Source organism: Zonotrichia leucophrys, chromosome 2, assembly GCF_028769735.1.
Source record: "Zonotrichia leucophrys gambelii isolate GWCS_2022_RI chromosome 2, RI_Zleu_2.0, whole genome shotgun sequence".
Taxonomy (NCBI): Eukaryota; Metazoa; Chordata; class Aves; order Passeriformes; family Passerellidae; genus Zonotrichia; species Zonotrichia leucophrys.
The window spans coordinates 141,696,534-141,711,960 of record NC_088171.1 but is presented as its reverse complement, the minus strand read 5'-3'; the positions used below and the strand labels follow the sequence as shown (position 1 = coordinate 141,711,960).

General features: G+C 38.7%; 1 protein-coding gene across 2 annotated transcripts in view; it reads left to right on the top strand.

The window, feature by feature from the left end:
* Window positions 1–11,183, top strand: part of TMEM65 (transmembrane protein 65) — a 30,531-nt gene extending 19,348 nt beyond the window's left edge. For both annotated transcript variants that reach the window (XM_064706655.1, XM_064706657.1), the window contains 6 exons: window positions 1,474–1,518; window positions 3,539–3,606; window positions 4,358–4,412; window positions 5,610–5,652; window positions 6,296–6,401; window positions 7,919–11,183. In XM_064706655.1, coding sequence (XP_064562725.1) covers window positions 1,474–1,518; window positions 3,539–3,606; window positions 4,358–4,412; window positions 5,610–5,652; window positions 6,296–6,401; window positions 7,919–8,011 — 410 coding nt within the window. In that variant the 3' untranslated portion in view covers window positions 8,012–11,183. The remainder of the gene's footprint in view (window positions 1–1,473; window positions 1,519–3,538; window positions 3,607–4,357; window positions 4,413–5,609; window positions 5,653–6,295; window positions 6,402–7,918) is intronic.
* The last annotated feature ends 4,244 nt before the right edge of the window (window positions 11,184–15,427 follow it).

The window sequence follows — 15,427 nt, the reverse complement described above, 5'->3', positions numbered from 1 at the left end:
GTCCCATCCCCAGTCCCATTCACCCTGAACACAAGCTGGAAGTTTTGGTCTGATGTTTCCTTGCCATCAATACTTGAGTCTTCAGAAGATTGATTGTCACAGGGGCCCCCTCTGTTTGCCATCTTCCTCTTCCAGCCTGAGCTTTGCATCTGTTGATTCCCTGGCATTTTCTAGGGGAGAGCAAAATAATCTTTATTTCTGTAGTATTTGGGCTATACTTGTCCCATTTCCTTGGTGAGTGCATCTGGTGTTTGTAGAGCTTAGGTAGTGTTTATATTGGGCAGAGGGAGGAAGCACCTCTTCAGTAACTGCTAGAGCTTGAGAGTGTTAAAGAACTTCAATTAGTGAAATTATTTTGGAAATCAGTGTCCTGGTTGGCTAAATACTGGTATTATGATATAATGTGTTTTCCTCAAAGGTACTTTAGGTGAATATTTCTTCCATAAAATATCTTTGAATATAAGAGTGACTTGGATGCAAGAATACCCACTCCAGTCTGCAGTGTTCAGACATAGGCTCAAATCAATCACACTCTGTGTTTGCAGCATTGTCTTCCCATGTGCATGTCTGCCCAAGTAAAATTTGAATACTTGAGAGCTGTAGTTTCCACTTTGTACCATTTTTAACCTTTGTCTGTGGAAGTTATCTCAGCAGAAGTATGGAAGCAACTTGTCATAATCTCATAATATTGGAAAATATTTGGGGAATGATTTCTTTCTGTTTTAAAAAAGAGGTCTTATACTCAATATCTACATTAAAAAATGCACAAGAGAAACCTAAAAGAGTAGCTAGGTTTTTTCCCTTGCTGCTGTTAAACGAGTAACTTGCTGCTGCATTCTGCACAGCATCTCTGATCACAACTGTGCTGGTTTCCTGTAGAGAAAGTACTCTGTCAGGTTCAGGAGTGATGTCCTGGTCCTTGCAAACTCTCACTGACTTGAGTCCAGGGTACCTGAAACATGCACCAAATGACCAAACTTAATCTGCTGTTACCAAAATCAGTGGTCTCCATTTTTGTTTTATTCTTACATTGCTGTGAAAGATACCTTTTGTGAGAATATAAGTGGTAGTATTTGTTTTGCAGACTCTCTGGGGAAAAGAAGGTTGTCTGCTGCATGTTTAGAGGACCTCTAAAAATAACATAGAATTGTCTGTAGAAGATTTGATTTTTCTAATTTTGGTGTGGTTTTGTAATTTTCAAATGAAGATGGCTGTTGGGCTGCTTCTGAAGTGTGCTGTTATCACTTATACTGGTGTAAGCTTGTAATATTCTAAGACATTTTGGCTTTTAATGCTATGTTATCTTTTGTAAAAATAATAAAAATGTAGGTGTGAAGTATTTTTCTTTCCCATTTGATAGCTGTTAAATAACATAACTGCTTTTTTGCCTGCTAGAAATTTGGTAAAGACTTGATAATAAATTGAATCTATGATGAAGCAGCTAACTTTCTCATTTCATTTTGACTTCTCTAGAGAAGTTGGAGGTTGCACCACCATCTCCAGGACAACTGAGACATGGTAAAAGAAGAATGTTTGTTGAATGTGGTTCAGTATTTGTGCAGTCTCTCTTTGAATTGGCTTCATCTTTGTTCCACAAGTGCTGGTCTGTCCTCATCCCTGTTTATGGAGTAAGAGAAAACCAAAGCAAGCACCAACACTCACCCTGCTGCCTTTGTTTCATAACACCTCGGCTGGAGAATGAGCAGCACTGAGTGAAAGTAGGACACAAAGCCCAAATGAGAGCACACTGTTCAAAGCCAGCAGCAAACATTGTTTTTCTAAGCCAAGCAGTGTTGGTGCTGCAGTGCCTTGTGCAGGTTTTGTGTTTTAAAAGGACTGAGAAGTGGTATAAAATGGCAAAGAAATTGGAAACAGATTGTGCATTTATGATTCATGGTTCAAATTCTGATTTAGTTTCCAAATTAGTGTATTTTTGTGGTTTTGTCCTCTGCAGTGAGCAAATTTATTTAGGCAAACATTTTCCTTTTCTAATTATCTACTTTTTTTTCTGATTTGTCCGTCTCCCCCCTCCTTTGTTCCTGGAGTTCTGTTTACTCCATGAATTCCAAAATTCTGTGCATTTTAACAAGAATTTGAGGTCCCAGTTTAGCTCCAGTTCACACATTTTGAAAATATTGGGCATATCTGTGTGCTTGTTTTGTTATTTATGTTTTGGTGGATTTATCCTGTGATAGTTTAAAAATAACTGGAACTTTTCATAGGTTTTGTGCTGTAGTCTTTCACCTGTGCAGTTTAGAAAATAGGTGTATACTCACAAACTAGCTACAGATGACCATTCGTGTTCTAGTACCTAAGCATGAAAGATCTTGAATGTGGCTTTGGTTTTTTTGTGTGGTCATGGATTCATACTGTCTGCAGAAAGGAAACCCAAAAGGTACTGGATACCAGTTTCTTTTCACATGACTGTGGGGTTCATCCACTCTTCTTTCGTCCCTCTTCTTAGGTTTGCCTCTCTAAGTTTGTAAAATGTAGGAGTTATAGTCCAACGTGAAGTGAAAAAAAAACCCCAAACTCCAGCCAAATCCAAACTCTGCTGCATTTTAAATGTTAAAAAATGAAAAAATTCAACTTTCAGTTGTATTGTTGTCATTTAGTCTCTTCTCATGCTGTATTTAGTCTTATGAAGTGAGCACCTTAAAACTCAGCTGGAGGCAATGCTGTGCAAATTCAATCCCACCCCTATCAAAAGCTTACAAGCTGAAACCCGAGAGACAAAATTAACAAGACAAAAAGGAATGATACAGTTACACCGTGCTCATTCTGAGAAATTACTCAGACCAGCATGTTCCAGGCTTCTGCAACAGAAATATTTTCAGAAAGGTTTTAATTTGTTTTAGAAGAAGAAAATGCATGAAACAAAAGGTGGAGTTTGGTTTCTTAATCAATGTATTAAAAAGCAGCTACAAGTCTAACTTGCATTGAGGATAGTGCACATACAAAGTCGAGATACAATTCACAGTTGAAATTGTGAGATAATTAACAGTATATGACACCCTAGTGAAACCCACCTGAGCATTTGCAGATTTGGCTGAAGGAGTTTTGACAAGAATTGAAATACTAAATGTTAGGAATGTGTGAAGAAGATGGAGCTCTTGCACAGAAATAGTGAGGGACTTGCAGAAAAAGGACCTTTATTTCAAGAAGTTTGGTGAGACAGTTTGGTGATTTTCAGTGATACTGCAACATTGCTGTAAGGTCTGTAAATAATAGCAGAGTTAGTGTAGTTTTAAGTATTTCTCCTATGCACTAATAGGTATAAGTAGTTTCCACCTGAAATTGTAAAAGTACTTGCAAAGTAGATTTTTTAGCTGGTTCTTCACAAGCCCTTAGTAACATTTCTGTGTAGCCAAGGGTTTTACTACACCTGCCAGCAACAAAAAGGTGACCAGGAGGAAAGGAATTTTGTGTATTTTGCCTTTGTTTCTCTTAAACCAGTATTAGACATTTCAGTTGTTCCTCTGCACTAGTGAACTCTCTTATGAATACTTATTTTTTCTTTGTTACTTATTTCTTTTAGTGTTCTTCCACAATGCATTACCTTTTGTAGGGTTTGGATTTTTGGATAACGCAATTATGATTGCTGCGGTAAGTTCACTGTTTAATTCCTTGAACAAGTGTGTCAGATTCATAATTTTCAAGAGAACAGAACAGAATGGCCTGTGAAGTCTAGAAAGTCCCCCTTCTCAGGACCATCAGGGTCTCTAGTCTAACCTCCTGCTCAAAGCAGAACCAGCTGTAAGATGAGACCAAGTTGTTCATGGTTTTATCCTGAGGGACTTGAGAAATCCAAGGGCAGCCTGTCTGAGCAACCTGTTCCAAAGCTCAGCTGTCCTCAGGATGGAAAATTATTTGTTATATCCAACTGGAACATGTCTTGTTTTAGTTCATGCACATTGTCTCTCATCTTTTGACCATGTTCTGGTGTTTCATAATGTAGACCATGTGGTTTTGTTTCTTCAGCTGAGAACACAAGGAGCTGTGATACTGTGTTTTATTTGTTTGCTCAGTATTTGTAGAAGTTTTTGTTCAGAGCTCTGCATTCAGCTAAGAATTGCAGTGGGGAAGATGCTATGCAGGGATAGGGGTTGCAGGTTTGTCCCCCAGCTGCCTGAGAGAGTACAGATGAAATATTAAAAGACTTTCAGAAGTAGACCCTTGCCTTAGGGCGAATATATGCCAGGAAGATAAGATCTCTGTGATCTAATACAAGAAATATCCATTTATCCTTTCACTTTTAACGTAGACAAGCAATAAACAATACTTTTGTCAGTTGTATCAATATAATTTATTTTAACTCCAAATCCCTCAAATAATGAGAAAACTCTTTATTTTTCAGGGAACCCAAATAGAATTGTCAATTGGAGTTGTCTTAGGAATTTCAACTATGGCAGGCAAGTATTAAAATTGCAGCACATTTAGACTAATATGGCCCATTCCTATATTTTAAGCTGAAAGTAGCACACAGGGCTGGAAATGGCTCTTCCTCAGTCTTGCAGCTGCATTTCCTAATAAAGAAACAACCTCTGGGTGAAGCTAGGGCATATTCCATTTGTAGAAATGGAATTTCAGTTCAAATAGCTTTTGAAGTGCTTGTTGTTGATTTCAGCCTAATAATTCAAATCTTGGGTCAGTTGGGAAAGTGTATTTGCATTTCTGTGATGGAACTGCTCTGAGTTCCCCAGGGCCCAGTGTATGTGGATATATGTGTTTGTACATTGCTGATGGCTTGCAGTGCTAAGGGGAGATCAGTGTTGGTGTCTTTTTACTGCACTTCTTGGTGGCTCCTCTGCCTTGGTGAGATACCACAGGAGGCCAAGCAGCCACCCTGCCCCTGCCCTGGGCCAGGACTGATAAGCTCTGCTCAGCAGCTCTGGTGCCTCTGCAGTGTCACAGGGTGCTCATGGATCCACTGCTGCAGGTGCAGCATTGCTGAAAAGCATGAGGAGGGAGAGCTGAACTGAAAATGTTTCCGCAGGACAAGTTAAAGATTTGGAAATTTGCAGGCCTTGGTTCAATGTGAGACAGTCACAGGGAAGCTTATCTTAGTAAGGTCTGCTGTGAAATCTGTATTTTGTGTGTAACTTTGTTCACTTGTGTACAGTATTTCTTCTTGAATTGACACAGTTCATGGATATATTGACATGTTTATCGAAGCTGCATACCTGAGTGACAGCTCCTTCTATTTCCAGTGCTCCTCTTCAGGCACTGGAAGGCTTTTCTTGGTGTCCAGCCTTAGCTGCATGGAGCTGACAATCGTGCACAGCTGTTCTTAACTCTGATCTCAAAAGTTATGTTGATTTCCAGGTGTTAGTACTGTCTTTTTTGTATTTGTCAAGTTTTCGCCATGTAAATTGGGAAAAATAGTTGCACCTCTTACTAATTCTAATCTGCTGCTGTTATTAAACTGTAATAAGGTCAGAATAAAAACTAAAACATAAGGAGCTTAGGTCTAGTCTTTAATTCTATAAAAAATGAGAGTATGCGAAGGTCACTGCAGGGTGGGAGCTGGGTTTGTTTGTAGGGTTGGAGGGTTGGTTTTGTTTGTAGCTAAAATAATAGCTTTTTCTCTTCCCTCTTCCTCCCTCCAGCTGCAGCTTTGGGAAACCTGGTTTCAGATTTAGCTGGACTGGGGTATGTATGAACTTGTGTTAAGAATATTAAGTGCATTCATTGAGATGCAAAGTGGAAAAATAATTTTTTTGTAATGTAATATAGTTCTACCTAATATACTGTCTCAGGTTGTTATCCCCAGATCTGAAGGGATTTCCTTCTCCTCAGCTAAAACATTATCTCTGCAATGTCTTCAGGTCTAGACATACCTATTTCTGATAAAAACAGATCCAGCTTATTTTAGTTTTTACAGGAAGTTTCTGCATAACTGCTGGAACTAAAGCTGTTTGTTATGCCTGTTTTTCCCGCTTTCCCTCTGTTTTGTTTTCTACAAATTACAAGGCTTGCCACTAACTAATCTGTCACCTTTCTTTCAGTAAAGGTTATTTAAAAAGCTCTGTAAAAATGCATTAACATTCACGCCAGTTGTGTTGTACTGCATAAGGTTTTTAGTAATACTGTGTCTTCAATCAGTGAGATAATTAAATTACATTGCAAAATGTGACCTTTAGAAGTCTGAACTCTGTACCATAATTTTCTCTCAATCACTTTATTGGTATGCTGAAGGAAAAGCTCTTGTCTTTAAGTTCAAGTATTTCAAATCCCTCACTTACAAGATACTGTGAGATTCAAAATAATTTGTTCTTGTTTTCTTGTTCTTCAGTCTTGCAGGTTATGTGGAAGCTTTGGCTTCCCGGCTGGGTCTGTCAATCCCTGACCTGACACCCAAACAAGCTGACATGTGGCAGACCCGGCTCAGTGCACACTTGGTGAGTATCCTGTGGGCAGCACTGCTGGTGTGGGGCTTTTTGTGTTAAACCAGCTGATAAATGCTTTTTGTCACTTTTTCCATTTATTCCTTGGTGACCACCAACTTTGTGCATGTTCCCCAGAGGGTTTAGTCTTAGACCCATATCAGGGAGAATCAAGAGATGGGGATTTTTTGAGCTTGAGAGGATTTTTTGTACTCAGCAAGCCCAAGTGACAAGTGACATGGATAGTCTCTGCAATGACTTTGTGTACACTGTGCAGAGACCTGGGCTGAGCTCTGGCTGTGGTGATAAGATAATTTACTTGGAAGTTATGACCACTTAGTAGTTTACTCCTATACATTCTTTGTCAAGTGCTTGCTATTCATATACCTGTGCTGATTTGTACTAATTTCTAATGTTCTATAATTAGCTTGGATATGAAATCAGCTTTTCTCTGGCCAAACTTTTAGCATTTGAGTGGTATGCACTGCCTGTGTTTACAGTTACAGGACACTCACCTTGCAGATGCATTTTCAGGGTGATTGCTTACTTAACATCTAAATATTTGAAGTGGTCCCACTTCAGCAGTGAGCAATGATTAAAGAAACAGATTATCAGAAACTGAGTAAAGAAACAGAAACTTCACTTTGTCAGAATGAGCCTTCATTGGGAAAAATACTTTTGCAGATTTAAGGGAGAAGAAATAGCACTTATTGAGGAAAAGTTATGGTAGAAAAAGTCAGGTTTTAGCAGTGATAGATCAAAGCACAGAGCAGTGAAGAGTTGGCATGCTGTCAGGAGGCTGCCCCATAGTCTAAGAGTCTTCTAAGTAAAAGCTGAGCCTGTGGCAAAACCTGTCATTGCACTCTGTTTATATCCTTTTCTGTGAAAAGACTTCTGTGCACTTTTGCGTGTATGGTAGCATTTTGTCTTTTTTACCTGCTGTCTCAAGTTTTTCAACACTATCCACCTACTGCTATTGATGTAGTTTGGAGGCTGCTTGTCTTTATTGCCTCTCCTCTTGACTTATAAATTCAGGTCAACTGAAATGTTTTCCAGTTTTTGTTGGTTTTGCCTTTTGCCTTTGAAAGCCATCATGTTTGCAAGGAGCCACTCATTCCTTTGATGATTTGCAGTGCCAGATACAAGCAGATGCATTTATAATTGCACCTAAAATATGTGTAGGTGTTGTTTGGTGGCTTGTTGTTTTGGTTATTTTTTTTCCTTTTCTGTCTTCCTGGCCATTCTGCTAATTCTTTGAATGTCTGTTTCCTCCCTTACCACTTGTGCAGCTCTTCATGATCATTGCTCTCCTCCTTCTTCAGAATTGTCTTTTGTCATAGCAAACACTGTTTCTAGCCTTGTCATATATGTCTCTCTCTCATAGACTGTGTTTCTAGTCTGCATGCTAAGGAAAAATGTGATTCCCAGCTGAAAAGCAGGACAAGGATTGTGTGTCCCTGGTTGTGGTGGTACATGGGAAATGAGTAATAACTGATCAGTGAAAAACTTAATTTTTTCCCCTCTTTCTTTAGGGTAAAGCTATTGGAGTGACCATTGGCTGCATTTTAGGAATGTTTCCTTTGTTGTTCTTTGGCGAGGAGGAAGAAAAACTGGAAGAAAAATAATAATCTTTTTACAAGACATATACAAATGTAAACTACTGTACCTCAATTATTCAATTATGCTGTCAATATTTAGGAATTAACAGACAGTAAAAAAATGTATAGACTTGGGAACAAAACCTTCAGCATGTCATTTTATGGAAACACTAATTTATTGTGGCCTTGTTGTGTTCAGTACTTCTTTTTATAAGATATCATCTAACTTTTTATTTAATTGTAAATTTTTGAAGTGTTTTCACTTATGGCAAGATGTTTACCACTTTCCCCTTTGAACTTATTCTTTAATGGATTATTACTTCAATAATCCACCATGGATGACAGTATCACTCTTGAGTTGCGTATTGGTTGCTTAACAGTTGTAATTGCATGACAGAAATATCACTGGTGTTCATCAGGTCCTTCAATGCAGATTACTAAGAAGGTCAGGGATGAGTAATTTGAAGTCCCTCACTTTGCAAGGAGACTGGTTGCCCCTCACCAGCCATCAGTTTGCACTGCCTCAGATTAGATATTTCAGTGATCTTTGACAGTATAGTTTCATTTTTTTCACAATTCTGACTTAAGTGTCTCTGAATTGTCTTCTGATGATCATGTTGATGCTTTGACAAGGTAAGTATTTCTAGTGTAGGCTCTCTACCAAGTCCATTTTTAAAGTGATGATTTAACACCTTCTGTACTTCCATATTCATGCCTCTTTTTTCCCTTTCTAAACAGTGTTTTGTGAATTGAGTTGAAATATCCTTAAATTTGTCTTCCTCTGTTTTGAGTGTGGTATTAAAGAATTCAGACCAACTGTGTCAAAACCACAAACAACTTTTTAAATTGTTCTGCTTAATATCAGGTGTGAATAATTGATTGGGTAGATGAGACCCGGGAACAGTTCAGGGTATGAGTGAATGCTGGCATTGCACGTTTGTTATGAGTGGTTCAGTTGAAATAATAAGTGTACCATCAGTCTGGATTAGAGGACCTGATTTGATGATAATACCTTTGTGTTTAAGATTAGCCTTTGCTACTTTTTTTTCCTGAGACAATTAGTTAAAAAAAACAAGCAACAAAAATAGGAGAATTGAGGCCTTTTTACTTTTTTTTTTTACTTTTATTTTTGTAGTCTCACTTGGCGTATTATAGACCTGACAGTATCATGTAACTGTGCTTTTTTATATGGGTATGAATAAAATGATGACAACTATTGAATATTCATAATATTTCAGGATCTTACTTGCCAGTAGCATAATGCTAAACTGCTAATTGTCCCTTAGAGGAGAAGGTTTCTTACTTGTTTGAATACCACTTGGAAAAGCCACTAAAAAGTGACACAGCCAGGGCACTTGGAAAGTTTTGTTGCTGAAATTGCTAGCACTCCTGAAACCTAGAGAGAAAAGTTAAAAAAAACCTCAAGTCCTCTGATTATTTTTATTTGCTGTAGGAAAAGTCTTACTGTAACGTGTGTTTTACAAAACTCATTGCTTAGCTCCTTGTTATGAATCCTACTTCTCTGTTCTGATTTCTAGACGCCCTTTAAACAGCAATACTGAAACTGACTTTAATGAAGGTGACACTTGTATCTGTTTCTTAAAAAGCAGATGTTGAAAGCTTGGAGTGAGTAGTCCTAATAGTATGTGCTGTACTTTGCACATTAAACCAGGAAAATCTGGACCAAGCTGTAAAACTGTATGAAAGCTCAGCCAAGCAGCAAACACAAATGCAGAGGAGTTTCACTTGTGCTTCAAAGGTGGAAGCTTTATTAAAATAAAAAATAAAAATCCAAATAACAACAACCTCCCCAACTATAACACAAAAATATCCACCAAAAAAACCCCAACCCATAAAAACAACCCAGAAAGGCAATTATGCACTCTTTCACCAACAGATTGCTGCTGGTTTACAGTACTTCAGTGTTCAGAGGTTTTTTTACTCATCCACACATTTGTCTTGCCTTGAACTTTTAACTTTTCTGCCTCTGCGTGCACTTTTGTTTCTATACAAAGCTGTATGTATTTTTCACATTTTTCTTAAACTGAAATACAAGTCAAAGCAGTTTTACATAGCTTCTTTTGTTGCTGTTTTTACAATTACTTCAACATTGTTTCCCATTACAGTACTGGCATCTTGATTGAAATCTTCCAGCAGTGGCCAAATCTCTGTTCTTTGGCATTGTACCATTGCAACACTGTTTTCATCACTCTGTTACAGCTCATGAAAACAATTGGAAGGTTGTGCCAGATGTCACAGTAGTATTTGTTTAATAATAGCAATAGGAAAGACTGTGTAATATTGTTAAATAGCTTGTGCATGTAAATTGAGTACCTTTTGTTGCTGTATGTCAAACTATTGTACTGCAACCAGTGCTTTTATTGAGAATCAATGAACTAAAGTATCTTGAAAGAAGTTAATCATGTGTCTTCTTGTTAAACTGCTTAGTTGACCACAAAAATGTGGAGGGCAAGTGACACATGGTAAGAAATATTGGGTATTTTAGTCTGATACCATAATGAAGAAGATGACTTCTGGGGTTTCAGTATTTGATAAAGGTGAGGAATAACTTGTGATGTGAGAGGATTAGTGGTGCTGTTGGAGGCTCAGAGAAGGAGTTTGTAGGGCCAAGCTGCCCCCCTGAGAACCAGGTAGTTCAGGATCCACACTTGCGTGGCACGGCTGTGTGTGGACGAGAAGATCTGTGCCCTGTCTCTCCACAAGGAGAATGGGTTTTTCTGGGGTATATGGATGAAAGTAATCCCTGATGCTCTGATCACACTTGCTAAAAACCTGAATGAGAAGACACAGTCCCTTTTACTTTCTGGTATATTCTTCCTTCTTGATAAAAGGAAAAACAAGACACTGCAGGCTTGTTAAGTTACTTCAGTATTGCTCTATTTTTTTTTATTCTATCCATTTGTCCTGTGTTAACAGGAATTTCTTTTGCCTTGAAGGGCTGGCAGACCCAAAATTGTATTTGAAATACTGTCTTCTATTGTAATTTAAATTATAAATGTATTTTTGACTGTATGTTATCTCTAGGAACAAAGAACGTGCATCTGATAATAGGGTTACCCAAATCTTCTTGCCAGTATTTTCTCATGCGTGTACTTTTACATAAATTATTTGAATTCAGACAACATATTTTGTATTGTCTTTAATTAAATTGTTGAACTTTCTGTAAACTTTTGTACTACAGCAAAGCTGTTCTGTGTTTCTTTATTAGACCAGATGCTGGAGGGGAAATATTAATAATATCCTGTGGGTATTCAGCCTCAGTTATACAAAATGGGAATTTATTATATTTAAGTTTTAAGCAAGCAGTCCTTTGTCACTGTCATAGGAAATACCACCATGGAGTGGTACTTCTGTCTCTTCATGCTCAGAAGAGAGCAATTTAAATAATTAAAATATTTGCATGGTAAACTGGTGGTGTTTGTGATTAATATTAATCAGAAGTTCACTTGCACTTGAACTTTTGGAATTAACTGAGGGTTTTTGTTTGTAGCCTAAACCTTTTTGAACTATCCTGGACGTTGGAGCTCTTCAGTTGTTTTTTTTCTTGTTGGACAGTCCTTTTTTGTGGATGTCTGTGCAAGAAGAAGTGCTGTGAGTAAAACATCTGTACTGTAAGGATGGTCTCATTCAATTTTGAGAACCTGTACAGGCTGGCTGTTGTTTTACTCCATTGTGGTTGTGTTGTGTAGTTGAACTTCATTCCTGCTGTTCAGAGAGCCTGTCACACTTCTACCTGACATTTTTCTCTTCTTGGTCTGATGTTTTACATGGGCTAATGACAAGCTAAGAGAGCAGCAGTATATAAACTGAAGGTCTTAATAAAGTATGGAGGAATTATCACCCTGCTCTGAGAGTCTTATACCTCTGGAATTTTTCAATCTAAAATATTAAGAAAATAGCTAGACCTCATAACACAAATTCAAGCTGCCATTTTAAAGTTTGTATTAGGTGTTTGTTGGGGCTTTTCCCTTGCCTCAGTGTTCAGGACCCTTGGCATCCAAAGTGTTGCTTCAAAATAGCATTGGGGCAGGGGCTGTGGGCTGAGGGTTTGGGCAAACTTGAGATTCTGAAGCCAGGCAAGAGAAATGCAGAAGGGATTTTTTAATTTTGTGTTGGAAGACAGCTGGGTGTGTTTGAGTGCTGATGTAGTACTTCTCCTGTAAGTAGCTGTTGCCAAGGTAAGGCCTTTTGCAGCTAGGAAACAGTTCTGACTTAACATTAGTAGTGGACAGTATGTGAGCAAATGGCTTAAAGGACTAAATGCTGCTTCACAGTCATGAGTTACTCTTCTGTGTATGTGTGTAAAGATTAAGTTGCTGTAAAATACAAAATTATTTGAGACCTTAAATTAATGCATTTTGTGTCCATTTTGTGTTCTGTTCTTTATACTGTGCTTATCAGAGTGTCTTTTTTTTTGTCTGTTGGTATGAAAAAGACCTTATGCTTTTGCCTTGAGAGCTTAAGCACTTCCAAAAATGTGAGTATTGATTGATCTGTTAGAAAATAGAGTATCTTGTTATGGAATATGAAGTGTCCTGAGTGGGACCATTCACTGTTTAGAAAACTTGGATCCAAAGGGTAAGATTTGCCATATGGGATCTACTGCTGCCATTCCTGTTCAGAAGAGGTTTCCACTGAGCAGTACCATGGATTGGTAGGACAATAACAGGGAGTGCTGCCTTGTCCTTGCACAGCACTGCTACTCGGGTTTGGCAGGGTGGTCTGTTTGCTCTGTGGTGTTTCTTTATAGTTTTGTGAAAATTACTTGTCTGTTACTTCCAGCTAGTAACAAGGAAAGTGAGGAGAATGAGATTCTTCTAAGTAATTTTGCCTACATGGGGATGCATAAGGGTCTTATTAAAAGAGGAAAAAAAATATTTTTATTCATGGTACTTTCCTGCTGTTCTCTGTGCTTTGAGAGTGATTTTAACATGCTGGAACATTGGAAGATTCCAAAAGGCTAGTTAGGTTTCCCTCCCCCAGACTGGCTTCTCTGCTCATCTTAGCTATTCAATCATAAAAGGACCCATCAAAGGAAAGGAGATATAAAAGGACAGAGGTCCTTGAACAGGAAGAGAAGAATGTTTACAGGTGATTAACCTTTGCAATACAAGGGGCAAGCTACCAAATACCACACCAAAAGCCAGTTGGATGTTGAAAGGGGAGTAGCCTCTTTTGGTGAAGTTTCAGGTAGCCTTTCATGAAGATCTGTGACTGTTTTTTTCTTTTCTGCTATTAGTTATTTGCCCCTTTTTGGGTAGGAACACTGGAGAAGAAGTATCATTTTCCTTCTGTACACTTTGCTCCCTGAGAGCTCCACCATGTTCTAAGGAATGTCAGGACTGGAGAAGAGTCTGCAACCAGAGCCACTGTTTGTAGGAAGACATCCCAAGAAGAGCCCATGCTGTGATAGGCTGTTTTATCTTCCTTTGTAGTCCTCATTTGCATTTAAAGGGAAGCAGACACTGGGATGGTTTCTCTGGGAAAAGAAATGTTTCTCTTGGATGGTGTTCATTTGTGGCAAGGGTTATTGTGCTACATGCTGAGGAGCAGGGCAGTCCTTCATGTGGCTATTAAAAAAAGAAGAGGTTCCTCCTGAGCCCCCATTGGAAACCTTAACATCTCATAGGATAGTGCTCTGCTAATCTCTGCAGTGGATGAATGGCCTGGCTGTGTGATTTGACAGATTATAAAGTCCTAGGAAAGCCAAAGGCAGTTGCATGTCATTTTTCTATATGTCACTAAGATGTGTGAGGGGTTTGGGCACTTGTGAACTCAATCACATGTGGATATCCCTCAGGCTTCAAGGCTCAGTTTTCATATGTTGGGAGGACTCTTGAGATGGGATTTCCCCACCTAAATGTAGGTTTTCCATATTGCAACTGGGCTACTCCATCTGTGTTATATAGCTCATGACCCCTTTGTGTTTGGCAGAACCAGTCCTGCAGAGTGTGTTTTGTCTGATGTAGGTGTTGCAGTTCAGGGTGGGATTTCTCACATGCTGCAGGCAGGAGGGTACTGGCTTACAGCCTCTGCACCAAAAATACAGTGCTGATGTTAATTCCTACAGTCTTCTAATATTCTTTGAGCTATCGTGAATATTTGGATTGTAATGGGGTTTCAGCCCTGTCTTTTGCCCACAGTTTGCGCAGGTTTTGATTGACCTGCCCTGTGCCATGTTGCTTTTGGTCAATGAAATTATGAATTAGGCAAGATAGCTTGTTCCATGAAATGGAAGAGTTTATTTCCCCATGAAATAACTGGTTCATTGGATGGAAACTGCTGACTGTTGTAAAGCAAACTGACCTTTTGAGTGGAGCAGCTTGGTAGCAAACAGGGTTGACAGGGAAACAAATGACTTCTTCAAAACTTTCCAGCAGGGAAGAGCTGCTCCTTTCTTGATGGTTGTTCTCTCTGACACTCTGTGTCAGCAGCAAATTACAATGGTTTTTTGTTTTGGTTTTCTTTCTGCTGTTGTGACAAATGATGCCGATGTTATGTATTGCACAGCAGTGGGGATCTCTGTTGTAAGTTACTTTGCATGAAAAAGGCAGTCTGCAAAATTAAACAGCTAATTCAACAAAAAGGAACTTAAAGCATACACAAGGCAGTGCCCACACTTTGTGCCTATAAAAGCAGAGACCAGAGGGCAAGGACAGCAACTCAGAGGCTGGAAAGCTCCTGTTCCTAAGGCACCTGTTAAAGAAAGAAAGAGTCTGCTGCAGGACAAGTCATAGGTGTCTTCTAACATACCAGGGGTGTCCTCTGATAAACTCTCAGTATGCACTGTGGTTTTTGCAGATGTTATCTCACATCCTCCTCTAATCTTATTCAGGGTAAAGTTTGCAGATAGAGTCCTTTAGTTTGTGATGTGGTTATTCATTTTATTTCCTCCACATTATAAGAAAGTGCAGAAGGAGTGGTAGTGCCACAGATGGTTAGAACAAAAGGTGGTGGGTTTCTGCATTTCCTTAATATGTTTTTTTCTTTGCATCGATGCTCTGGAGATGTGTAAATGTTAGAAAAAAATTAAGCATCCATGGTTGTTGCTATCCATAAATGACTGTTCTGCTTGCACCTGGCAGGATTGTGTGAGATGTTGCAGCCGTGGCTTTTTTACAAACTGTGGCCTACAGCTTTGATATATTTTGTTTTCAGTTGTGTGGAAGTTTCTTCCTAACCTTCATTTTTTAACTACTCTCAGTTTGCTACTTTGAATTAGTACTTCTCAGTGTGTCACACTGAGTAATTCCTCCCCATGGTAAGTGTATATGCATATTGAAAAATATTCATCTATTGGAAATATGTCCATTCTTTTAACTACACTTAGTCACTGTTGGAACATAACCACTCTTTTCTGTATATCCCATTAATCCCCTGTAGCACTGTTATTTCTGCAAGTAAATAAGCTCCATTTTCTAG